The following is a 27668-nucleotide window of genomic DNA, read 5'->3' on the forward strand; positions in this document are numbered from 1 at the left end:
TTTTTAGCTTTCTTTTAAAAATGTTTATCGAGCTAGCTTGATATCTAAAGGCATTGTGTTCATAGCTTTGAGGCGTAATTGAGAAAGACTGCATCGCCGATTTTCTTTTGGCTGTTGCTGGGGACCTCCAATAAACCAGCATTTGAAGATCGCAGTGTTCTAGGGGGCAAGTATTTGACTAGGGAGTTTGCAATATAACTTGGTCCTAGCCAATTAAGGGGTTTGTATATAAGGAGAAGGACCTTAAAATCAATTCTAAATATTACTGGAAGCCAGTGCAGAGCAGCTAAAACTGGACTAATGTGCTCTCTCCTTTTGGTTCTGGTTAATAGCCGAGCTGCAGAGTTTTGAATGAGCTGAAGTCTCTCAGTGTTTTTTTTCAGGAGGCCAGTTAGAATTGGATTACAATAATCGAGCCGGCTTGAAATAAAGGCATTAATCAGTTTTTCAGCATCTTTTTGATTTATAAATGGTAATACAATTTGATATTACAATCCATCTCCTTCACTAAGTCTTCAGAACAAACTTAAGCCACTATCACATTCTTGGTAAAACAATAAAATTGAGACAGGAACACTAGTTTCATTATACCGAAATGCTGATCATTATGCAAATACCACATACACGTCTTGTTTGTTCTCAACATGAAAGCTTCTCCTCTTGACAGCGTGACTCAAACTCTTAAACAGCTCCCTAAAAAATAACACAGAGACAGACAGACAAACACACACACACACACACACACACACACACACACACACACACACACACACACACACACACACACACACACACACACACAAAGTTGTAATCTTCAGCCAATTTTCAGCTCTCAAATACTGAGAATTATATATTATTGCTGCCTCAAGCCACTGCCAGTAACCTAACTCCCACACACCAGAGCATCATGCACCCATCCTGTAAACTGATTTAAAAATCTGTCTGTTCTCTTTCTGCCACTTTGCTAAATGTATTGCTGGCACTGCCTGGCAGTAATTTTGAAGCATGTCTTTAAATGTTCAATAAGTGGACATATTGTCATGCACATTCGTAAATGTTAGTTTATTCCAAAAAATATCTAAATAATATGGTATCTACTATTTTAAGACTATATCGATTATGGCTACTATAGTATAGTATGTAGTATAGTATACGACCACCGATTCCATTGTAGAACCATAACTATTCAACCCTTGTTTCACTGGGGGCATTTTTGTAGACGCACTGGAAGCTTCCTTGTTGACGTTGACGTGTTGGTGGTAAGCCAACTAGGATGGCAGACACTAAGGTAGAGCTAGCAGGTGACAGCCCTCTAGTTCAAAACAGTAGCAATGTCGCTCACCAGCCCAATAACCCTTTGTCAAGGAAGCTTAATAAAATTTTGGAAACCAGGTTGGACAATGACAAGGTACAGTTTTTCTTCAAAGTATGATCTCTATTCGAAAGCAGCTAGCTAGCTATATATCTATCTCGGCAGCTAAGGGACGCTTGACAGATTTGTAGACAGACAGTTAATCATAATGCATGGGAAGTTTTGATGATTATGCATTATTTGTTCTGCTGTCTACCCCTTGGAATACTTAGATATGAATAAAGATACTGGCGAACCGAGCTAGCACACCTTAGCCTACTAGCTTACCCAGCTAGCCAGTAAACTTGCAGGGAGACTAGACTACATAGTTAGGCTTATAGCAATTTCATCGTTTCCGACCCTGGAGCTTTTGCTCTATAGGTGCTGTTACACAGTGGCACAACTTGATTATGCTGAGATGCACATTACATCACAATTTCGAAAACACCGTTTTGATTGGCAGGAGATGCTGGAAGCTTTGAAGGCGCTGTCGGTGTTCTTCACGGAAAACAGTCTACGGACACGAAGAAATCTACGCGGGGACATAGAGCGGCGCAGCTTGTCAATTAACGAGGAATTTGTCCGTATATTTAAAGACGTTAAAGAGGTGAGACAACTTAAACCATTGGTCATAAGCAAGAGGCAAGTGTTCTTGTCTCTGACATTTTGCGTCTGTCTGTCTGCACCTTATTGGAGTGGGTCGCTCATCATGACTATTACAGGTGTTCTGACGTCAGGAACCAGGTCGACAACTTAACAAGTAACTTCAAGTCTTAAATGCCCCCAGAAATATTTAGGATTATTACAGTAAACAGCGTTATACAAAAGAGGTCCGAGTCAGATGGACACATTGTCTAGGAAACATGTTATATTTAGAAGTAAGAATGATCTGTTAGTTCTTAAACAAAAATACCACAAGGCTCAAATGTACTGTTTTTCAGGACAAGACGATAACTTCATAGATACAGTGTAAGAGTTCAGAGCAGATAAGAATAAACATATTCGAAGAGAAAACATTAGGCTATGTACCTATTTGCTGAGCCACCAAATATTACTACTCAAATATATCTCTTGCAGTCAAATTAAATGGATCTTTTCCGGTTTTATTCAGTTTGTATAACCAGATAATCCAGCAGTTCTGCTTTTTGAAAGGCTTGCTTTAAACTCAATGAAAAGACATTTGGAACTAGGCCTAGATTGCATAGAAAATAATGCAAGCATGGGTCAGTCATAGAAGACTGTCTAACATCTATTTGATCATATGAGTAACTCTAGACAAAGGAATTAAGAGAGTGTTTTTAAAATCACTGACCCTACCTTTAAGAGAAGCAAAAGAAAGCCATCCCATGATGACATATGATTACATAAGTTGTGTGTCTTATGCATATGCAAAATATGTTGGTGTATCTATGTTTTATATAGGCACATTGTTTAAGAAAAAACTGCTTGTTTCTTTTAGCTAAGGAATGTACTCTCAGTATAGATACGCTACAGAGCAATAATATGTTCGCTAATGTTTTACTCCCATTGGTATCAGTTGTTTTTTAGAATGCAGACTTTTGTGCTCATGGTCATTGCAACCTGTTGTTCCTTTTCGCCTCATATAGGAGCTTGAGAGTGTGCATGAAGATGTTCATGCTATGAGTACCTGCTGTGATGAAATGACCAACAGATTGAAGGTAAGCTTTAATTCACTTGACACATCAACACCTCCAGTCATATTCACTAGGGGCATTCCTTTCCTTCTCCAACCTTCCTATTATTCTGGTTTGAATCATGCCGTGGTTCTCTTCCTGTTTGCTTCTAGGCTGCTAAGGAGCAAACTCAGGACCTGATTGTGAAAACCAACGCGCTCCAGGGCGAAAAGTGAGTGAATTATTGGAGTGTATGTGCAGAGTGCACTGCAAGGTTGTGTTTCAAGACGGAAACTGTGGAGAGTGTATTGATTGTTACATAATTACTCTGAGGTCAAGTGAGGTTTTGTCAGATTCAGGATTTTGATTTATTAATCAACTGGAACTTTAGCCACACACTAAAAGACTTGATGAATAATTTGAAATGGCAAAATTGTTGGCCAGGTTATTCTTTAGATTACATTAGCAGCTTTATGCTCTCTTCTGACTTAGAAAGTTTTTGCTGTGAACTGCAGCAATCTTCAGAATTCCAGAAGAGATGTTTCGTTTTGGTTATACTACACAGGAAAAGATGTTAAATTCCTTGTGCTATGTATGGGGACTTCCCACAGAGGCCAAACTTCTCACTGTCATATGCAAGCACTCCTACCTAACAATCCTGCCCAAGAAATATAACACAACAGGGTGCACTACAACCATCATACCGATACTTAGTAATACTTATAGCTACATTATTTAACAATTTTACCTTAAAATAACAGTTTCAAAATCATTTTGGTGGTACACTGACTTGTATATGGAAAATGGCGTCTGTGCCACTGCCACAGCACGCCTGGTATTGCAGTATGTAACCTTGGTGGACAGGGTGTGACACCTCTTGCAAGAACTATATAATGCTTTATGGCACCATCTTACACAACAACAACTAGACCATCCTGCTAGCTATAAGAAGAAGTGAGTGCAGTCTTCTCTGTATGGACATCATGACAGAGGTGATGAAGAAACTGAGGAAGACGTTGTTGGTGGAAGTGAGGAAGAGAAAAAGAGAGAGTAGTCAAGCAAGGGCCTCATTGGCGAGAGCTAAAATAGACAAAAGGATGCAAGTCAGATGCCGACCTGGCCTTCTTTCTGTTGGACTAACTATGTCTTGTGTTGCGCTTGCTTGATGTTTGGCTGTGTTTGGAAAGTTGTTGACTCGCTAGTTTTTCATCATAAATATCCCTGCCAATTTTATTTATGAAAGAATGTGATGATTTGTAGTCATCGACCACAGTCCCCTCTCAGGCTAGCTTTCAAATGAATTGATCTCGAGCCAAAAAGTTTGATCAGTCTTCGTCTATCTCAGACCAAATAAGCCTTGGAAGTTTGCAACCTTGAAAACATAACTCAAGTAGCTTGTAATACATTACACTGTCCAAAGTATGTTGTGCACAAAATGTGCCTTTATCATGTCACCAACAACATTTTATTAGATTACACATACGCCACATTCAAACGCTTATAAAAACAATGTGTATAGGCTGAAAATTTGAGCAGTATTTCAGGAAAACCAAAAATCGACAAATTTTAGTTATGTTAGCGTTCATCTCCAATGTCACAATAAATTAAACTGCGAAGTCATATTTGTTTAAAACCTCGTAATATTACTCTACCTTGTCAGTTGACATGCTTCTTTGGCTTCTGGCGTTATCTTTGCTGGTTCCATATCCTTCAGCTTGTCAACAAATATATGTGTACCACTGTCTTTTAGGTGGTCTCAAAGTTCGATTTACGGCAGTGGTGTAAAAGTGAACTACACTCCACAACTTTAGGTGGTGCTTAGTAGCAAAAAATACAAATTCTCGCATAATGGGGCTTTAACAACAAACAACAGGAACTGTTTTCACTGGGGTTGTCAATTGGGCACCTTCCTTCGTCAGTGTTTAGCTTATTATTAATTAGGCCCCCTGGGTAGTAAGAACCCAGGTAAGGGTGAGGGTAGGAATTGGATACAAACAGGGTTGTCCCAAAGTAGTCTGTGAGAGCCTCAGCCGTAACCACTGGCTCGCTTTTCAGCAGCCTCTGGCTCATTTGACCGTCCTCAAAAAACAGAATCCAGCAGAAGCGCTGTGGTTGCTTTAGCTACAAAGCCTCTAACTCAGTGGTTCTTAACCTGGGTTCGATCGAACCCCAGGGGTTCGTTGAGTCACTCTCAGGGGTTCGGCAGGGGTCAAGACACACACAGTATAGCCCGGTTCACACTAGCAATGTCAGGCCGTTTTTATACATACCTATGTTTTGAAGAAATCATATTTTATTTTTCCAATTACGAAGGGTTCGGTGAATGCACTGATGAAGCTCGCAGGGTTCAGTACCTCCAATAAGGTTAAGAACCACTGCTCTAACTCCTGTTTCCATTGACTTTGTGTGTCCTTACCAACCTTGTTCACGCTTTCGCTACAAGTTGTACATACTTTAGATTCTTCCTTTCAAAGGTTTCCTCAGTTGCATCTTCAAAGGGAATCGTTAACTCAATAAAGTAAACAATGCACTCACATTTAGAATACAACATCATGTCTGGTCTCATAGCAGTGCATTATTCTCTCCAGCTGATTCCTCTTCTCAACTTTGTGCCAGTTCATCCATTGCCATTGCCTTGCCTGTGAAGCCACTGCTGCTCATCTAGATTCCTCTTCTTACTTGTAAATCAAGCTGGTTACCATCTGCCTCCTCCTCAACAATCTTCAACAATGTAGCCTTACCCCATGCTTTCCAACCCAAACCCAAACCCAACCCCAAACCCAAAACCCTGATCTTCCACTCTGTACTGCCAAGTGATATCCCTGTGCTGTAATGTGCCTTGTGCATGTTGAGCCGCTTCTCGTGGAATCCACTTCTCTGTTTTCACCGTTGGAGCAGTGTTCTTGACTGCTGGATCCTTGGACTAACAAAGTCATCTCCAAGCTGGTCTGGCACATTTGAACTTCTCTACCAAGCTAGTCATTGGCAACTCCAAAATTCCCTTTCCATACAAAGCTACGGTACTTAGTACAACATGGCACCCCAAGCCATTTTCTTGCTAGCTTATACATGATCCTCTCAAATTTCTCCACCTCTGAAATTCAACTTCATACACAGTCAACGGCCACCATATGTGTGACAAAAGCCCAAACTGCAGGCACTTATAAATTAAATGTATGCTTATCAATGGTATTGGTAGCCATGATAACAAGCTCTTCAACCTGTCCTCGGTTATTCAATGTGGAATTGTACCACTTGCCTAAACTCTTCACAGGTTTATTTACAATAAAAGGAATCACTTCCCCATCAATATAAAACCTCTCTTCCACCAGTTTCCCTTACTGATAGATACCATTTACATTTGCTAGGTTTGCCTTTCGTCTTTGTCAATTTCAGATTGGCTAACAGCCAAGTTAGCCAAGTTAATTCAACTTGGCTAACAGCCGACGGGTACATCAGTGTAGAATGGACCTCTCACCACCAACAATCCATTTAGATGTCTTTATAATAACCTCCATTGCTATGGTGAAAGGCAACGGTGAAATGGTGCATCCAGCCATGATGCTAATCTCCAAATGCTGCCAGGATGTGGTGTAGGTGAAGCACAACTGAATATCTTCAAAACAATGCTTTGACCAACGCTGAACTATTCACAGGGTCCTGAAAGTACCTGAATACCTTCCCCAACCTTCGTCCAAAAATGTCACATGGAGGTCTCTGACTTCTCTCCTTGCTGCCTGTATTTGATGCATCTGACTGTTCCAAACATTCAGATAATCCTGGGATTCCTGCTTTCTGCACAGAAATATCTATCAACCTCCTTGCTACCAAGAAGATCTCTCCTTCGACACCACACCCTTGGAATTGTTCCTTTTTTTACATACAATCACCCTAAACCTCAAAGCATCAGGTACCCCCTTAGGGCCAGATGCAGATGCAGCCCTTGCACAATGCACAACCGCTTGGGCCAAGTGGAGGAGGCCAACTGGTAAAATGAGTTCCACATGCTTCTGATTGTCACTATGTACCAGTTGAAAATTCTCCTTTAGTTCCTTTCTTTTAGCTCTCAAACTTCCGGTTTTCTCTTAAAGACCAAGATCCAAATTGAAATGGATCCTTGTAGAATGCAGCCCTAACTTCTTCATTCTTCTTTCTTCTTCTTTCTTTGTCTGAGGAGCTCTGCCCAAAGGTTTGATATTGAACTCAAAAGGGAAGTGGTTGGAGTCAAACAGAACAACTTGTTTCTCTAAATGAATCATTGCAGTGATTTAAATAGTGGAACTGAATCTTTAAATATACATCACACGTAGTGGTGTTTTTCTTTCTTAAATATTCGGCATCAAAATGTCTTTATATTGAATAAATAATCAAAGGGAATGAAGAAGTGAAAGAGGGCAGTTTTATATAACCTCATTTACCTCTTCCATGTGAGACGCCATTTAAAGGCAGTGTGAAATGAGCTTAACCCAAGCTGTGTGTTTTTTTTTTTTTTTTCGCTAGCCGCAATTTCTGTTGAATAATAATAATAATAATAATAATAAAGAGGGGTTTTGGCCTTAGACTTCTGGCTCTTCCTCTCTCACTACCCTGTGCATGAAAAGCGCAGGTTATCCATTCCTTTCTTTTGCACGTCACCAAAGAGAGGTGTCGTCCTAATTAATGCCTTCACATTTCCACTCATTTGTAAGTCGGGCGGCGGCCAAGTCAAGATTGCGAACAAAGGCGAGTCCCAGATACAGACTGGCGGTGTCAGGTGGCGCTTGAGTCTTGCCTGAGAATAAGAAGGGAATGAAAAGAGAGGCTGTTTGAAGTCGTAGGCAGTGAGTCGATGCACTTGATTATGACACTCCCAATCGGTGGTGGGAGGAGGCCTCCCGCCAGGAGTACAGACACAAAAGGGGCACAAAAGCACCGAGTGATGAATTGATTCCTCTCCGGCTTGCACGCATGCACACGCACACTCACACACACACACACACGCACACACACACACACACACACACACACACACACAGACACACACACTCACACACACTCGCAGTGTCTCTCTCTCTCTCCCTCTCTCTCCGTCTCCACTCGCCGGTGCGCCACACGGGAGTCTGGCTTTTTACAGCTCTGGTTGGTGGCTCATTGTTGTTTATGACCATTGAGAGAATGCCAATAAAAGTCATCTGGGCGGAATTGATTGGCGAGGGCCAGTGACGAGGAGGTGACAGCAGCGATGCACCGCTGACACGCAAGGAAAGCAGAGGCTGAGAAACGGAGAGGACAGGAAAGCGATTGAAATACAGAGAAGACAGACTAGAGGGCCATAAGAAATGCAAGAGAGTGATTTCATTATGAAGTGATCGAGGAAAGGAGGGAGATGAGAAAAGGAAGAGGGAAAGGTGCTGGATGAAGTGATGGGAAAAGAGAGAGAGAGAGAGAGTGCACAGAGAAAGAGAACAGAGAGAGAGAGAGGTGTTGGAAGGAGAGGAGTTGGAAAAAGTGAATGAAGAGGAGAGGAAGGGACAGAAAGGCAGGGAGATGGAGAGAACGTTCGGAAGATTTAGTGAAAGACTGATTGGGGATCTTGCTCTGCTTGTTTGAGCAGTAGGGGTTCGTCAGCGCTGTGACCTTGGCAGAGCCGGAGAGAAGGAAGGGGGGGGGGGGGGGGGGGGGGGGTTGTGGCGGGCGGGCGGCAGGTTGTGTGTGTGAGTGCACGCGCTTGTGTGTGTGTGTGCGAGCATGAGGGAGGTGTAAGAGCTGGCACAAGGGCGAGGCTGACAGCTGTGATGTACAGTTGGCAATTCCATGCTCCACTGGCACCAACGCACAGACCCTGCTACTAGAGAAGGTGACATCGACAGAGGGGTTGGCAATGGCGTGTGTGCATTTGAAGTGTGTGTGTGTGTGTGTGTGTGTGTGAGAGAGAGTGTGAGGGAAAAAGAGAGAGCGAGAGAAAGGGTGGGATCCTTATGGAGGAGAAACAACATCAGGAACTAGGACCTCACACAGTCCATTGAACTGGCCTTACTGCTGTTACAGTCACCTTTTCATGTTGACAAATGGCGAACAGTTGTGTGTGTGTCTGTCTGTGTCTGAGAGCATGGGAGGGTGTGTGCGTGTGTGCGCGTGTGTGTGTGTGTGTGTGCGTGTGTGTGTGTGTGTGTGTGTGTGTGTGTGTCTGTGTGTCTGTGTGTCTGTGTGTCTGTGTCTGAGAGCATGGGAGGGCATAGTGAGTATATGAATGCAGGAGGTGGCACAGAGAGCTAATGTTGCGGACAGAAACCACGCCAAGTGTGCTGACTTGGCACTGGCCATTTTGGTCATATGTGCTTCTGCTCGCCAGTCCTTGACCTGTGTGTGTGTGTGTGTGTGTCCGTGTGTCCGTGTGTGTCGCAGGGGTGGGGAGTTTACGCCTCCCCTGCCCTCGTGAATTTTGTATGTCACATCAGGGAGTCTCACCTCACAGGTGACAATTTCATCAGCATCAAGTAGACTCATGCTTCTGGCCAGATGGCAGTACGACCTCTGTTCCTGTCACACACACCCTCCCTCCCTCCCTCTTTCTCTCTCCCTCCTTCTGTCTCTGTATGTCCCTCTTTCTCTCCACCTCCCTCCTTGTGTCATTTTGTCTCTCTACCGCTCATTCCCTCCCTGTCTCTATCTATCTCTCTCTCTCTCTCTCTCTCTCTCTCTCTCTACTGCCTCAGTGCTTTCTCTTCCCTCTCTCCTCCCCCTGCTCTCTCTCTCTGTCTTGGCTCTGACCCCTCCATACCTCCTCTTCAGTCCCAGAGGAGCCTCTCCAGTGCAGGTCGCGGCCTCCACTCTCAGCGCCTCCCTGCTGCAGGTCCCCGGCCTCTTAAATATTAACAGCCGGCAGCTGCCGCTCTCTCTCTCTCTCTCTGAGACAGTTCTCTGTCGCCACGACCCCTTGGGGTCGGCCATGCTGGCTCTCGCTGTCACACTCAGACATAACACACCATCAGGCTGGAGCCGCTCTGGCAAACACACGGGGCGACCGCTGAGACCAGCAATGGGACGGCAGGGTTACGTTTCAACTAAGGTGACTGTGTAGTCAAAGCTACAGTGACCGTCATAGAAGAACAGGGAAGACATCATCTGTCATTTATTAGTCGGTTTATGGAGGTAGAACGTAGTGGTATGTCTGGAGCGCTTTCAGTCATTGTGGTTATAAATTGTTTCGTTCAGTCAGGACCACTCTCTACTAACAATTTGCGATGTATTACTGTGTTGAGAAGGATACAACGATGACCTTTGGTGGAATGAATTAGTTATGGGGGGGCTTCTGCTCATTTATACTAATATAAGGCATAAGGTTACTAGTAGAAGGTTCTAGTCAAATACTGTAGCTGTTACCTTATTGTGATAAAACTGAGGGGAAAATTCAAGAGGATATAGTTTAGCATCAAAGTTGTTAAATGTATGTGTGAAAGTGGATGTTTGGATGTAAGTTTCAAAGCAGTTTTACCATTGGATATGTCAAGATCTAATTTTCTGAAATGCCCGTCATTGTTACAACTTAAGATATTATTGTTGTCAGGATGTCTGGGTGCAGCCTCGCTGCAGCGCCGGAGGTAATGAAATCTCGATCAGCCTACTTTTTGATGCCATTACTTTTTTTATGATGACGGCAGCACCGGCTCCTCTCAGACATTTAGAGCGCATTAGTTGCGAAAGCCTCATGTGTCAGAAGCTATTTCCCCCCCTTGAAGGGGAAAGAAGCGCCCTGTCAGTTTCGCTCGCCCGTCCACGAGCGCTCCTCAGACGCCCCCAAGAATTTGATGAGAACCAATCGTCTGCCCTGCTGACAGGTTCAAATCACTCTGCTCTCTGATCAGTTTTTTTCCCTCCATCCCATCCATCCATCCATTCATCCATCCATCCATCAATGTGTCAGTGTCTCCCCGGCGAGGTTTGCTAACATTGACGCCAGCGCTCTGGAAAGGTAAACAGCAAGTCTCGAGTGAAGAGCTCGACAAAAGGGATGAGCACGACACGCAAATGTCACCGTGACACAAACAAACTAGGTCTGGGAGCGGCTGTGTTTGTCCAGCTCTCCCTGTCGTCTGCCCTTCCCCTTTTCAGCTTTTGTTTTGGGGGGGGAAACACGTGGGCTCGGCCCCTACCGACTGGAGGACAGGAATTGTCGGCAACAGAAAATTAGAAGTGTCGCTCCTTTTGTGTGTGTCTGTGTGTGGGTGTTTGTGTGTGGGTGTTTGTGTGTGGGTGTTAATGTGTGTGTGTTAATGTGTGTGTGTGTGTTTCTGTGTTTGTGTGTGTGTGCGTGTGCGTGTGTTTGTGTGTGTGTGTGGTTTGTGCGTGTGCGTGTGCGTGTGTGTGTGTGTGTGTGTGTGTGTGTGTGTGTGTGTGTGTGTGTGTGCGTGCGCGTGTGTGTGCGTGTGCGTTTTTTGTGTGTGTGTGTGGTTTGTGTGTGTGTGTGCGTTGGAAAGGTGACACTGTACAGCTGGCCCTGATCTGTATGCTGGGCACTAAGGGCTGCAGCCCCCCAGGGCCTCACGGGAGCATGCTCAGTTGAGATCCCTCTCCTCTCTGCTCTCTGCTCAGAATGCCACAATAGGTGTGTATAACTCAGCCTGCAAGGGATATGTGACAAATACTGATGCTATCTTTCTCTCTCTCTCCCTTTTTCTCTCTTTTGGAATTTTCCAGGATTATTAGACTCTTTTGATCTCTTCTCTTTCTTTCTGTCATTTCCCACTCTCCCATAGTGGTCAAACAGGTCTCTGAACCTGTTAGAGGCTCGGCCAACTCTTTACCGACACATAGTATGAGGATTCCATCAGGGACGTGCTTAGGCTTGTCAGGCAAATTATAGGGAAGAAGTGACAAGTGTGTGTGTGTGTGTGTGTGTGTGTGTGTGTCTGTGTGTCTGTGTGTCTGCGTGCATGTGTGTGTGTGAGAGAGAGAAAAAAACACTGTTTGCGGGAGGATACGTTTGTTCAGTGCAGGGATGAGTGCTTCGGGGCCAATTTCATCATGCTTTTTAAGGGGGAATGGCCAAGCCAGGTCCCTGAGCGACAGCGCTCGACATGTAGTGTGGGGGAGTCGGAGACAGTTTGGGGGGGTACACCAAAGGGTTCAAGTCAGCGAGGCATGAAGAGGGGAGTGGAAATGCATACCGGGGTCTTGCCCGCTATCCCAGGGTGCCTTGCTGCTGCTCTCTCCATCCAGCCAGGCGTCCGTCCGTTCAGCAGGGCAGCGCCGGAGTCAGGGGAAAGTGCAGTGTTCAGCAGAGCGCACCGAAGGACTCGACAAAGCCATGGACTTTTAATTGCCCGCTGTTGTTTAGTTTGGGGTCATTTTCCCTCTGTTTTGCGCTCTCTCTCTCCCTCTCCCTCTCCCTCTCCCTCTCCCTCTCCCTCTCTCTCCCTCTCTCTCTCTCTCTGTATCTTTGTCTAGCATTCTCTTACTGCAGTTGTTGTTCTCTCTCTGTCTCTTTCCCTTCCCCCTAATTTCCTCTTTGACAGTCCTCAAAAGTTCAACCGCAGTTCAGATTAGCAGGAAAGCGTCATTAACGAGACTTCTAAAAATATTGCCAAGCCTTCAGATCTCAATTAATAACTAGGCCAGAGTAGAAACAAACAAAAAGACTCGACTTGTTCAGAACCACAGAGCATCTCTCTGGATGAGCCTTTGTCTGATGCTCTTCAAAGAGACGAGGAAGCAGGAGAGAAAATATGCTGGCTGCACACATGGCTAACCAATCGTTTAACAAACGCCAGGTTTCCTCAGCAGACCCAGTGAATGGACATTAATGGGCTCTGTGGACACTTGTGTAGAGGAGGACAGACAGTAGAAGAGGATTTGGTTCTGCTGTATGGGATTTTTTTAAAGATTCTGTTGTATGAAGTTTTTTAAGACTGACGTGCTGCTCTCCCCTCAGGCCCCCAACATGTTTCCATTTGGATTTAAATTTTTTCGCACAGAATGTGCTTTGTGCAATTTTTACAGGGAGCGGCTGGGCCTATCTCTGCTACCACAGTTCCCCGACAGCCAAAAAAGATTTTGCCAGTCTGTGTCCAAATGGTGTTTTTTTGTATTTATTTTTTTTTTAAAGCCAGAGCCAAATGAAAAAAAAACTGTAGCATGGGAGGCGATGATGTGTTTATCCGCCAGCCTGTGAAGTCTACTCACACATGGAGATAAGGAGCCTGGCTAGATAGCGATAGCCAGGTTTGGCCCTGATGTGACCCAGATGTGGCGGCTTCAGATAAGGGCCAGAACCGAGCCAGAGTCCCATATTGGGAGCGGTGTCTGGGGAACTGAACATTAGTCAGGCTCTCAGTATGGGGAAGCACGCAGCCTCACGTTATCTGTTGCTGTTAATTAGGTTGGGACCTCAAAGCTATGTGAAACACACACACACACACACACACACACACACACACTTGTACAGCAATACATCCACCGTTATAATTGACAGTCGTTGATTAAGGACTTTAGAATGCCCCAGTCTATTCGATTCAAATGCTCTTGAGTTTGATTTTACAGGTACACGAGTTGATTAACCTTCCTCCCTCTCATTGGCTGGAATTGCGCACAGGTCTGATTTGTGGCGCTGTGATGTGATTGGGGCGAGAAGGTTTCAGATTAGAAAATAGATGTATATAAATATTGTGGATGTTTTTTTTTTTTATGTTTTTCAGTGTTTATCCAGAAATGAGATGATTCCCTTGAGGTGATTGAGATGGGACGATTCCCTCCCTTGCCATAAATCCTCTTGTAATTCACAAAGCCATTAAAGCTACTTGATGACTTGTTGAATTTATGTGCGCAAGAAACGGATGGTGATATGAATAATATGAGTCCTCTATGGGCATGGAGCTGCATCAGAAATTAGGCCGGTCAATACACAGCAATACAGAGTCAAAAGACTGTATCATGAAGGTAACCTTAATATCATTGCACACCGAGTGTGGTTTCCTCTCATCAGACAGACATGGAACATGCCAAATGGAGAAGGCAAGTTTAAAGCCCCCTAACATGCTGATCAGGCCCTCTCGCACACTCCCATATGTTTTCATTAGGCCACACCCAAACAGCCCTTGACAAGCTCCGTATGCTGTGGCTAATCGTGGTCGGCCTGTGCTGTTGGCAAATAGCTCATCATTTCGGAGTCAGAAGTATTTTTTTTTTGGATTAAGTGACGTGCCGATAATATACTCGAGGCGAGTGCAATTTGTAATGTGATCAAAGGCACCCTTATGTTTATAAGCAAAATATAATTAAGGCGGGCAGTAGCTCATTTGTCTTTGTTTGGGTTTTGAAAATGGACTTGTCAGAGGGTAATTTTGCTTCCTGACGTGGTCTCAGTCAGCTATTTCGATATCGTACCAGAAAAGGTTGCTTTTCGTTTGTTCCTCCACCTAAACACGTGGTGGTGTGAGAGTGTTCTCATACACCTGAGGCGTACAGTCTTACTCAGACTTACTTACACACACACACACACACACACACACACACACACACACACACACACACACACACACACACACACACTTTACAGATGGTAAATGGGAACTGTCTCTCGAGCCTTGATTTACCTTCAACGGTGTGAGACTTCCTCCCTCTCCCTCTTCAACCTGGGGAGATTAGTTATTTATCAGCTCTAACATGACTCTTGGAGTCAGCATCCACAGGTGGCTGCACATGGGAAAGAGTCTTGATGAGGTGAAGCCAAACTGATCCAGCATCAGGCCTCGACGCCAGAGGCCCTTTCCATGGAAGAAGGGAGCGTTTGGGTGTATATACAATACTCGTGCATAGAGGAACCGGTTGTTACTCAGATGACCTCAGGTGATATGGAGTGTCAGGAGAGCCGAGGAGGAGTGTGTGTGTGTGTGTGTGTGTGTGTGTGTGAGAGAGGGTGTGTGTGAGAGGGTGTGTGTGAGTGTGTGTGTTCACTAGATTGTGCCTGCTGCATCCTCCAGATTTTCATTACCCACCATATGACCCCCTTGGAGAAGAATGCATCCTGAAACACAAGACACTAGGCCATGTGTCAGGGAACAAAAGATTAACTACATGAACACGCCCCTATCCTTCCCCCTAAACATGTGAACACACATATACTCACACACACTCACACACACTCACAACACGTGCGCACACACTCCCCCCCCCCCCCCCCCCCCTCAAGTGTTGAAGAGAATGGAAACATTTCTGACAAACAAAAGAGTAGCATGCCACACAAACGGATAGCCTCTTCCATCCATCCCCCCACCCCAACTAGACAATCTACTGATAATGGCGTGCAAGCGCATTGGGCTGTAAGTTTAGTCATCGCCAACACACGGCGAGAGTGTGAGGGGAATTCCAACGAGGCTGACGGAGCCTATTTAAGTTGGACGTTTGGACTGCATGCTCATGGGAACTGCCTGAGGGCTAATTGAACAGCACACTGTAATGACTTGTGAGGTAGTACAGGCTCCTATATAGCTATGTTAGTCAGGCTGTTTCCCTTATCAGTTTCACTTAGAAATCCCTTAATGGCCTGATGGGCTGTGGCGTAAATTGCATCACGTCCAACTTAAGTGAACCAGCAATATGGAGACAGGCATGTAAACACGCACACACACACAAAACACACGCACACGCACACACACACAAAACATACACAAACACGCACACACAAACACGCACACACACACAAAACACACGCACACGCACACACACACAAAAGACACGCACACGCACACATACAAAAACCACAGACAGATGTATGCCCTCTTGCATAGTACATCCTGTGAGACACACTCTCACACTCTTCTCTACAGAGGCGCAGCAGCTTGATGCGTCATACGTTGTAATGATGTGCAGATGATAGCACGTGCTGTGTGTGATGCTGTGGCGGAGTTGGCGTCTCCCCTTAGGTCTCCCTCATGTCCTGTGGTGAGTGAATCACACAGAGGTTAAAAGGAAGGGCTAAGAAGTGCATGAGTGGGCGGACACAGTTCGGCCACATCTACCGGTGAGGAGTGAGTTGTTCGCACGAGTCACCGGTCCAGTCTCCATGACGGGGTTCGTATCTATGGGACCAGATGGCTTTCAGCCGTGCGTCCGAGGGCCAGGGAACGAAACGCATGAACAGAAGGAAAAGCCCAGTCAGACAGGCAGGCAGGCAGACAGGCAGGCAGACAGACAGACAGGCAGGCAAACAGGCAGACAGGCAGGCAGACAGGCAGGCAGGCAAACAGACAGGCAAGCAGACAGGCAAGCAGACAGGCAAGCAGACAGGCAGGTAGACAGGCAGGCAAACAGACAGGCAGGCAGACAGGCAGGCAGACAGACAGGCAGACAGGCAGACAGGCAGGTACACATCTGAGGGTTCCTCACACAAGAGAAACGTGGCCTTCTCCATCTTCTCAACAACTTATGGGCGGTTCCTTTCTGCCCCAAGACAAGACACAGACACCCAGGTGTGGGAAACCTTCAAGCGTCTCGTGCTTTTGCTTGAGGGAGCCACGTGCTGAGACCCAGGCTCAGCACTGAACCCTCACTCCTGAACCATAGAGATCATACAGCAGGGAGTTGGGACGAATGGAAAGTATGGATTAAGAGAGAATTGGGTAGAAAGAACCATAGAAGTGAAAGGAAGGGGCCCCTCCCTGTGTGGTACTTTTTTCAGGGGCCGCACTGTGAGTTCTCCCCCGGAGGAGTGCTGTTGCCATGGCCACTATTGTGGTGGTGAGGCAGCGGCTGATGGAGGTGGTGACAGATGTGCTTCTATCTCGGGAGGTTCCAGAGGCCCCTTGCTCTTGTTCTGGCTCTTGCTTGTATACAGCACATTCTTTCTATCCTCCTCTCCTTTTTCTTCCCCTCTCCCTTTCTTTCTCCTCTTATCTTTTTTTTGTCTGTCCTTTTTTGCCTTCCCTCCTCTCTCTTTATCTCCTCTCTCTTTTTCTCTTTTAGTTTTTTTTTTTCTCGTTTGATGCACCTCTCTCTGGCGCTGTTGATTTATATGTTCTTTTTCTCTTTCTCTCGCTCTCTCTCTCTTTCCTTGGTTTCTCTTGCCTCTCTTTCTCTCGTTCTCCTCTGTGTGACTGATATCCCGCTCTGAACATTATAATCTCCAGTTTACTCAGGAAGTGCACAGAATCTAAATGTGGCCAACTCAAGCATGGCAGGGGAGCGTGGCTGCCACCTAGTGACTTGTGAATGTGCGCACACACTCACACAAACACCTACACCAATGCACACACATTTATATTCACAAAGTGCATTGTTCACCATTATCAAACCCACTCTCACACAAATGTGCATTATTATTGCTGTTAACCCATTCTTTTTCTCACCAGTTCACTTCCTGAAGGTCTTCCTGGTCCAGTGACTGTATGTGTGTTTCAAATGTGGAAGCTCACAGATAAATAATGTCTTCATATTTCTCTCTCTCTCTCTCTCTCTCTCTCTCTCTCTCTCTCTCTCTCTCTAGTCATCGTCTGGAGGTGCGGGCCCATGTGGCGCAGGCCTTCCTCGGCAAGTTCCAGCTGTCCAGCGAGGAGATGGCGACCCTCCGCACGGCCAGAGACGGACCTGTCACTGAGGTAGCTGTTAACACACTACATCACTACCACCATCACTACATTTATTTAACTCCTCAGTTTATCAGACCACAGTCACCTTTCAGACCCTGATCAAATTGCTCGTCGCCCCCTATAGGATTTAACCTCCACCGCCACCACCACAACCACCAAGGAAACAAAGATAAACACAAACACTAACAAACATGTCAAACATTAGATGCCAGTTACTCCCGTTTCATCCCACATCCTCCCACATTTCTACCAAACATCATTCATCATGACCAAATTACAAACCCATTCCTCATCCAGCATCATGCTTTCAAATCCCCCCCCCCCCCCCCCCCGAAAAAAGAGAACAAAACGTCCTACTGTAGCATCTCTGTGTATGACTGTGTAACACGACTCCAAATCGTGGCATTCGCCCACCTACGTTCACAGCGCAAGATGAAGAGCGAAATCCATTAGAGGCACTATTACAGTGGGCCTTAATGGAGTGTGGGGTTGCACTGTGATGTCTGTGCGACCCCTCACTCTCATTCAGTGAGTTTTAATGAGGAAATCAGCTGAAATCACAGTGCTTTTATAGTTTCATCAATAGTTATTTATTATATCTATTTTTCTTTCAGGACTTTTTCAAGGCGTTGAATCGGGTGAAGCAAATCCACGAAGATGTCAAAGTCCTCCTGCGGACCAACCAGCAGACAGCAGGGTGAGACACAGACACAGACACAAACACACACGCTCATGCTCATGCTCACACTCATTCACACACACACAAGCACAAACACTCACAGACACAAACACACATACTCATGCTCGCATTTACAAACACAGACACAAACGCACACACACACACACACACACACACACACACACACACACACACACACACACACACACACACACACTCATGCTCGCACTCACACACACAGACACAAACACAAACACACACACACACACACACACACACAAACACACACACACTCATGCTCGCACTCACATGGCCACAAAGTAAGCACAACACATTCACCCAAATCCATTATGCACTCCTACAGCTGTGCGTCACTCTCACCGTCAGGTTGCTTTTAGTGAATTTTGATGATTTTCAATCATCTCTCAATGTTTTTTTGCGTGGCGTCCGTCCTCGATATGCGTGACAGCTCGCGGTATGTGATGGAACTGTATATTAGGCACAATTAGGTGAGAGGCGCGCTTTTCCCATTCAGAGGATGTCAGTCTGCCACAGAAACCCCCGCCTGGAGAGAGATGCCTGTATGAAAGGATCAATCACATTGAGTTAGGTGGTATTAAAGCAACAAAACAAATGGATGGGTGTCCTTCATGTTTTTATAAGGAAGCGTTGCAAAGGAAAACATGGCGTAGGTGTTGTGAATTATAGGCAGAATTAGAGATGAATGCTTGATTTTGGCCATGCTGTCATAATACCAGAATTCTAGCTTCAATGCCCACCATGTTATATATAACGATGAACCAAAAATGAATATCAAAATGATGATATGGTACAAAGAAACCTAACGTTCAGTTAGTCTTGAAATCAAACATGACCCTAACCCATTGCAGTAAAAATGGTGTTCATGAACACTTTATTGTCACATGTATAATAGTCTTTCATCAATCTAAATATGAAGAATTGCAAGCTTATTTGATGAAATGAACCCATTGTTCCACTATTTAGCTTCATTTATTTCTTCACACCATTTTTCACGTTGTCAACACCTTTCTCTTTTCTTTTTCTATTACCTAAGCTTTGTTGTGTTTTTCTGTGAGGTTTGCATTGTTAGGTCATTTGCTTTGTTGAAGTGTGAAGTGCTATTGCATTTTATATTGGGAGTGTAGTGTTGTTGCTTTATGTGTATAATGTTGAAGTATAAAGTGCTGTATGTGTTGTGTTATAGTATTGTTTTCATAGTGTTATTATGCATATTTTTATCGTTGTGCTCTGTGTGTTGTGAGTGTTGTGTGCTGTATATAGTTTGGTAGAGTTGACAGTGATGTGTGTATTGTAATTGTGGCGTTGTTATACTGTATGTTTCGTGAAAAAGTGTGAAGTGGTGTGTGTATTGGGTGTTTAGTGTTGCTGTGCTGTGTGTGCAGACTGGAGATCATGGAACAGATGGCAGTGTTGCAGGAGGCATCCTACGAACAGCTCTACCGCTGGGCACAGAGTGAGAACCGATAGACACACACACACACACACACACACTCACTCCATACACTCACACACACTCTCACGAACCTGCTCACTCCCACACACGTATGCAGTAACGTCCACACGCCTACTCGCACTCCCACACACACCCGTGTTCATAATACACATGCTGTCACACACTCATTTAGAAGCAGCACTGTTCTCTCATGATAGAGATAAGGATGCAAACACGTAGTTAGATCATAGCAGCTTTTTTGTGAGAGGACGTGATGAAATTAGAGGATACTAATTTGTAGCTTTATAGATTATTCTTGGAACGGGGAAACTTCCAAGATCATGATGAGCACCAGAATTTACATTTGATATGTCAGATTTAATGGGAACATCGGAGGAGAGGTTTTCCCGATCTTAACAGGCAGATTGTTGTTGGTTCTCTCCTACAGAGGAGGAGTTGCATCACTCACAGCTTTATGTGGGTGAAATATTATCTTCACAGTGCTTATGGGTAGTGTAGTATTGATACTATACACCAGACTATATTTTTCCTTCAATCTGAGAGTATATAGAGATTATATAAAAGAGTAAATATAAGATGAATTAAAACAATGTATTTATGTGTCAGCACACAATTCATCCATAGAATTCCAATCCAATACAAAAATATATTCAAATGTAATTCACTGTGGATGCATGTGATCAAACCATACATGCCAAAACGAAATGGATTAAAATATCTGTTGCCAAAAGCATGAAACATTCTTGCAAATTCTTTTTTTTCATATAGTGTGCATTGTTGGCTTCTGTGCCATTCTAAAGAGATAAACGTAGATTTCTTTGTCGTATAGAAATGTATGGGTCAGCATGATAGTGAGTGGAGGGGGGGGGGGGGGGGGGGGGCATAGGAGTGTAGAGGAATAGTGAACATTGACACACACTGAATACTGATGTCTTACTGCAGATTGAACATTAGAAAAGCATTTGCTCTCATTTTCCCTCTCCACTCCTCTCCTCACCATCTCTCTCCCTCACCACCCCCCTACCTCTGTCCTCTTAATTCCCCCTTTCACTCGTTCTCCCTCCCCCCTCACTGTCTCTTACTCTCTCTGTCCCTCCATCCCTCCATCCATCCATCCATCCGTCCCCGTAGATGAGTGCAGAGGCTTGACCCAGGAGACATGTGACATCACCCCTGTGCTGAGTCAGGCCATGGAAGCGCTGCAGGACCGGCCTGTCCTTTACAAGTGAGTAACCAAGCAAAGACACACACACACGCACACACGCACACACACACACACACACACACACACACACACACACACACACACACGTCACTCACAGTACCATGCACATACTCTGACACAGGCCCGTGCTTACAAGTGAGTAACCAGACTAGCACTCACACACGCACAACCACTCAATCTCTAAATCACTCGATCGCTCACAGAACCAAGCACACACTCTGACACAGGCCTGTCCTTTGCAAGTGAGTAACCAAGCAAAGACACACACACACACACACACACACACACACACACACACACACACACACACTCGATCGCTCACAGAACCAAGCACATACTCTGACACAGGCCTGTCCTTTGCAAGTGAGTAACTACACATGCATCCATCCACTGATGTCCCCTACCCCCCAGCCATACCTCACATTACATACTACAAACACACACACATACACACACATACACACACATACACACACATACACACACATACACACACAATCACACACAATCACACACACACACACACACACACACACACACATACACACACAATCACACACAATCACACACAATCACACACACACACACACACACACACACACACACACATACACACACATACACACACATACACACACAATCACACACAATCACACACACACACACACACACACACACACACACACACGTGTTATCAAACAGTTACTTCCTTGAGCATAATTTGTGTGTATTGCATGAATCCAACTTTTTAGTTTTTGAACACATTATTGCTGTTTCTGTTCGTTCAGTTTGTGTGGCTCAGAGACATGTACAAAAACATTTAACTTCAAATGCGTTTTTTTTTTTTATTCAAGAGCTTGAATATGTGTTGTGGGAAAGCAACATCACTTTTGGGATTGTGTAGTCAGAGAATATAGGCATGGTTGTGCTCATTGTTGGAACTTGGTCTCTCACCTCGTTCCGAAGACTGAATCAGACTGAATGTGTTTAGTAGTATGCATTACATATACATACACATTGCACTCAACTTTCCGGCCTCAAAGCAGATGGGTCCCCCCTTATGTGCTGTGGTTCTGCTTAAGGTTCCTTCCTGATTAACAGGGAGTTTTTCCTGGCCCCTGTCGCCATTGTGCTTACTCTAAGGGGGTTCAGGCACTGGGCTCTGTAAAGTGTGTGTGTGTGTGTGTGTGTGTGTGTGTGTGTGTGCTTGCTCTAAGGGGGTTCAGGCACTGGGCTCTGTAAAGTGTGTGTGTGTGTGTGTGTGTGTGTGTGTGTGTGTGTGTGTGTGTGTGTGTGTGTGTGTGTGTGTGTGTGTGTGTGTGTGTGTGTGTGTGTGTGTGTGTGTGTGTGTGTGTGTGCTTGCTCTAAGGGGGTTCAGGCACTGGGCTCTGTAAAGCGCCTTGACACAATTTTATTGTTTTGGTGCTATATAAATAAAATGGAATGGAATGGAATTGAATTTAACTCTGACATGGGTCTGTCGTCTCTGAAACGGGTAACCTTGCAGCACCTGCACATTCTCTGGCGAGTAACATCACACACACAATCTCCATGCGGCTCTCTCTACCCCACGACTGAAAAACTGATCTCAGCACTGTAGTAAATCCCCCACACACAAATATCTGGTTCATAAAATCACACACAAACCTAAACATTTAAATTCTTGACACAGAATATATCTGACACATTTAGGGCACTTCCCGGATATCATCACAAGGGGGCACCCCTAACCTATGATCAGTTGCCATACAAGCACATTGCCTCAGGTCGATTATCAGACACTTATCAGGCATCTCCAGTTGGGCTTGTGAGAGCCGGTTCACTATTTGTTTGTGCAACTGGAGGGCTGTCTGCTTGTGCGCCCGTCTGTGGAGATACAGTCTATAGTTTTGGCTGAGTGAAGACGTTATTGTAAGGTTATTGTGTGGGCAGCAGATAGCCGCAGCTGTTATCAGAAGTTGCCATACAGAACATTCCTGTCTACTGCTGCGTTTATGGGAAACGAGAGAGTATTTGGGTTTTTTCACTCTCTCTTTCTCTCTCTTTCCTTTTCAGTCTTCCTTCCTTCAAAAAATACCCAAACTTTTTTGTATGCTTGGAATTTTTCGCATTGGGAATGCACTGTGTGTGTGTGTGTGTGTTTGTGTGTGTGTGTGTGTGTCTGTGTGTCTGTGTGTCTGTGTGTCTGTGTGTCATATGTGTTTGTAAGGAAGCTAGTCTAATGTTTGCACCCCATCCACTGGTGCAGAGATCTTCTATCCTTCTCTTTCCATTTCTTTCTCTCCACACCGCTTCCTTTCTCCCCTTTATTCATCCTTTGTTTCCCTTATCTACTAGCAGTAGGTAGCCCAAGGTCATTTAGGAACTCAAGGTGAAGAAAGGGGGTTTTGGCGAGGGGGGGGGGGGCTTGTTGTTGGCTTTGGTGCAGCTGTGATCCTGCTGGGTTCCTGCCCCCTCCTTGCCCGCCACTGGAGGCTGGTGTTTAGTCTGACACAGGTCATTCACAGCCAATGACTCAAAAACAGACCAAGACGGGACTTCCTCGCTTCTTGGACGGCCACTATTGTTTTTGTGCTTGTGTGTGTGTATATGCGTGTGCGTGTCTGCGTGTCTGCCTGTCTTTGTTTCTGTCCTCACTTTCGCACACATGCACGCAGAGGTTTAAAAAAAAAAAAAAAAAAATGTATTGAAGAACTTTAAGTTCAGGTCATACTGATTGAGTTGCTGTCCCTTTTTACCTTGTGTTCCCTCATCCTCTCTTCTCTAACTCTACCTTCTCTACCTCTTTTTCTCTCGTCTGTCTCTTATGGTTTGTTTCTTTCTCCCTCTCTTTTCTATGCAATTCCCTCTCTCTCTCTCTCTCTCCCTCTCTCTCCCTCTCTCTCCCTCTCCCTCCCTCCCTCTCTCTCCCTCTCCCTCCCTCCCTCCCTCTCTCTCTCTCTCTTTCTCTCTCTCTCTCTCTCTCTCTCTCTCTCTCTCTCTCTCAGGTACACTTTGGATGAGTTTGGCACAGCGAGGAGGAGTGCAGTGGTGCGGGGCTTTATTGATGCTCTTACACGAGGAGGATCTGGAGGCACACCGCGCCCCATCGAGATGCACTCTCATGATCCCATGAGGTACCAGCTCATTCACTCACGCACACAAGCACACAAAGACACACACACACACACACACACACACACACACACACACACACACACAGAGACACTCGGTGATGCTCATACAGTCAGATTCACACTGATTCATTCGGCCATTAACCCTATCTTTCCTTCCACTCCAATGTCACTCATAAATACAGACACATGCTTTCACTCACACCCACATACTCACTGATTCCGACTTAGTCACTCATGCACCCACCCACTCACCCATCCCCTCACCCTCCACACACCCAGACATGAGCAGCTATAGCACCCATTACCACCAGCCACAGAGCTAAACGCATCAGCCCCTAACAGCTGTCTCTTGGCGTGGCCTGGACACAATGGCCATACTGTAAATCTCCCCTTGTCCTTCCTGCTTCGGGCTTTAAGGGCCTCCAAAAACCAAATTACGCTCCTAGACTTATTAAATAGGGAGCTTCTCTTTCTTCTATCTCTCTCTCTCTATCTCTCTCTTTTCAGGGAATCTTTTCGCTCCAGGGAACGGGTGAGAGCAGGTTCAGGGAAAGGGCGGGGTGAGGGGGGTTCTAGGGACTCTGTGTGTGTGTGTGTGTGTGTGTCGTTAAGCACCTTTTCCCCGCACTGTGGCTGCTAGAGGTTCTAGGAATATTTGGTGTGGATGATGCCCAGCTGGGGACAGTGTGTAGTGTGTGTGTGTGTAGTGTGTGTGTAGTAATTGTGTGTGTGTGTGTGTGTGTAGTGATTGTGTTCATCACTTGTTCACCTGTTCCCTTCCCGGACCCCGTTTTACTTCTGCTCTGCTCTTTTCCTCCATTCTGTAACTCCCTCTATCTGTCCATCTCAATATTCTATTTCTGTCAGTCTCCTTCCGTGTACTTTAACTAGGCTAACACTCAAATGTTGCATCATTGGCTTGTCTTGCTTCTTCCTCTTTTGAACACGGTGGTCACGATTGATTTCTCTTCATCTCGCAAAGGCTTATTATTTTTGACCTGTGGGCGTGCAGGATCCTGGTGCTACCTGTTTCCAATGGCCAGAAGTGAGTTCTTGGGTTGGCATCTGTAATGTGACCCTGTGTGTCCTTCAGGTATGTAGGGGACATGTTGGCCTGGCTCCACCAAGCTACAGCATCAGAGAAGGAGCACATGGAAGCCTTACTGAAGCAGGTCACCATTCAAGGTGGGTGAAGATGGCAGGTGCAGTATGTTACCCACTCTGGTATCTCACTCTGGAGTAGTACCTTCTTAAGAGGATTGTATACATTGTGTTATGACACAGTCTGGTTTTTTTTTAGGAGATGTTGGCTTTTGGTTAAAAACAAATGATTTATTATTCTGAGTTACTGGTGTCATAGTTTTTGATGTTTGTGACGCTCTGTTTCTGCATGTGTGTTGGAAAGCAGTTCATAAAAACAATGAAATTCTCACTGTCTCTCAAATGTTAATTGTGTGTGTGTGTGTGTGTGTGTGTGTGTGTGTGTGTGTGTGTAGGGGTGGAGGAGAACATGCAGGAGGTGGTGGGTCACATCACTGAGGGGGTCTGCAGGCCGCTCAAGGTGAGAGGAGAGGAGAGAAGGAGGCAAAAGCACTGATCAGGCATTGCTTTGTCTTGATCTTGTAATGGCTGGTCTGCGTTTGCCTACATTTGAAATACAAAGCACTCCCTTCAACTTGCATGTGTCTGTCACACTTTGAGACATTTGAAAGTACATTTGCCTCTGTGGAACTAACTTAAATTGTCTGTGTCTGTGTCTGTGTGTGTGTGTGTGTGTGCGTGTGCGTGTGCGTGTGCGCGTGCGCGTGCGTGTGTGTGTGTGTGTGCGTGCGCGCGTATGTGTGTGTGTGGCTGATTTTTCAGATGCGTATTGAGCAGGTGATTGTTGCAGAGCCAGGATCCGTGCTGCTCTATAAGCTCTCCAACCTGCTGAAATTCTACCATCACACAATTAGGTAACATTAAACACTAAATACGGTCACCAAAAACCATGGGTTATTGGGTTATGGGTTATTAAAAAAAGAAGTGATGCATACACCAGGGATGCAAACAGCGCGCTTTTCGGCGCCTCCCGCTTTTTTCACGTCAGTTTGGGTGACTTGTGTGAATCGTGCAGATCCGAAGAGTTATTTTTTTAAGGGGGGGGGGGGGGGGGGGGCTGATTATAATTTTGTCAACAGTAATTCTGGATTGCCTCCACCAAACAAGTAAATAAAAAATAAGCAAATCAGCAGCGATTATTTCCCAAACCCTCGAAAGCTGTTGCAATGGAGATTTAACGTTTCTGTTTGAAGATAAGGTAGCAGATAGTGTTGAAGAATGGGTTACTTGAAATTGGATGACTTTAAATTAATATATGAAATTGAACAACATAAACACCTATACAGATCAAATAAATCAACAAGGATAGCAAAACCGATTGATAAGCATAGAATGGCAGAAAGGCAGGCAGGACGTCAGACGACGAGACAGATCAGTGACACCGGCTGTTTTTTTTTTTGTTTGTTTTATGTGAATGCTGAGATACTCATAACATTTTATTCAGTCTTACTGGTGGTCCTTTTGTAATACCAACAGGTGCACTTCGTTGTGGATAAGTAAAGCCTATGTACTGTTCTCACTACGTGTTTAGCATAACATAGCATAACTATATTTCTAGATAACAGCTGTTGCCATTCCCACAAGACGAACATTTGAATGATGTCAAAGTAAAAGTCCAATACTATACTGTGTTCGTTTCCATAACAACAATACAAGCAATATACATTTGCTGACCTGAATAAGCAGAGGGCAGAACAGCCTATTTTGCTACATTTTTGTAGTCCCGTTATTCTTTTGTTTGGCATGTTGGTAAGGTTATTTAGAGGACCATTTCTCAATGGTTTTGTTCCTTAATGAATGTTTGTTTATTAATAACTTATTTTTCAACAAATAACTCAATTATAATTACAAAGAGGGAAATTCGCAACTCTACGCAACTTCCACTTGCATCGCAACAAACACCTAAACAATACCTCAACTTTTTGGAAAAGCTCCTGCGAAATCATGAATTTTAGGCCGCAACTATCACAAAAAAGGCCCGCAAAATCCTGGGGGGACTGCATTGTGAAGTGGTGGGCCCATGTCATGAGTTTGGGGAAATATCCAGCTCTCAGCCAGGTTATCAGAGGTGCCCTCTCCATCTTTCATGGGCCACTGGTAGAGTCCTCCTTTAGTCTCATGGGAGATGTGATTGACACTAAAAGATCTAACTGGCACTAAAAGATCTAACATGAAGATCTCCACCTTTGATGCAGTGCAGACTGTGAAATATGTGCTGAGTTCTAGGGGCAAGACTGGCATTGGCATGTTTAAAAGAGATGACATCAACATGGGGCCAGTTGATAAAACTCTCTGCCAGAACATTAGGGCTGCAGGGAGGGAGAAGGGACAAGACCGACAGAGGGAAGAGGACGGAGGCAAAGCAGAAGAGGCAGGTGGAGTATGGCTGCAGTGCTACATGTGAAAGTGCCGAGAAGGCCAAGACTACTGCTCTGGCCAAAGAGAGGCAGACACGTCTCAAACATGGTAAGAAAATGAATGCAGCCAGACAGAAGGCCATGGATAC

General features: G+C 45.0%; 1 protein-coding gene across 1 annotated transcript in view; it reads left to right on the forward strand.

The window, feature by feature from the left end:
- Nucleotides 1-1206: 1206 nt before the first annotated feature.
- The window catches only part of cog6 (component of oligomeric golgi complex 6), a 38981-nt gene continuing 12519 nt past the window's right edge, over nucleotides 1207-27668 (forward strand). Inside the window, exons 1-12 of the mRNA XM_031573007.2 lie at nucleotides 1207-1408; nucleotides 1815-1958; nucleotides 2959-3030; nucleotides 3159-3217; nucleotides 17444-17555; nucleotides 18161-18243; nucleotides 19650-19720; nucleotides 20852-20945; nucleotides 23933-24061; nucleotides 25155-25246; nucleotides 25558-25622; nucleotides 25925-26016. Coding sequence (XP_031428867.1) covers nucleotides 1274-1408; nucleotides 1815-1958; nucleotides 2959-3030; nucleotides 3159-3217; nucleotides 17444-17555; nucleotides 18161-18243; nucleotides 19650-19720; nucleotides 20852-20945; nucleotides 23933-24061; nucleotides 25155-25246; nucleotides 25558-25622; nucleotides 25925-26016 — 1148 coding nt within the window. The 5' untranslated portion in view covers nucleotides 1207-1273. The remainder of the gene's footprint in view (nucleotides 1409-1814; nucleotides 1959-2958; nucleotides 3031-3158; nucleotides 3218-17443; nucleotides 17556-18160; nucleotides 18244-19649; nucleotides 19721-20851; nucleotides 20946-23932; nucleotides 24062-25154; nucleotides 25247-25557; nucleotides 25623-25924; nucleotides 26017-27668) is intronic.

This window comes from Clupea harengus, chromosome 9, assembly GCF_900700415.2.
Source record: "Clupea harengus chromosome 9, Ch_v2.0.2, whole genome shotgun sequence".
NCBI classification, from domain to species: Eukaryota; Metazoa; Chordata; class Actinopteri; order Clupeiformes; family Clupeidae; genus Clupea; species Clupea harengus.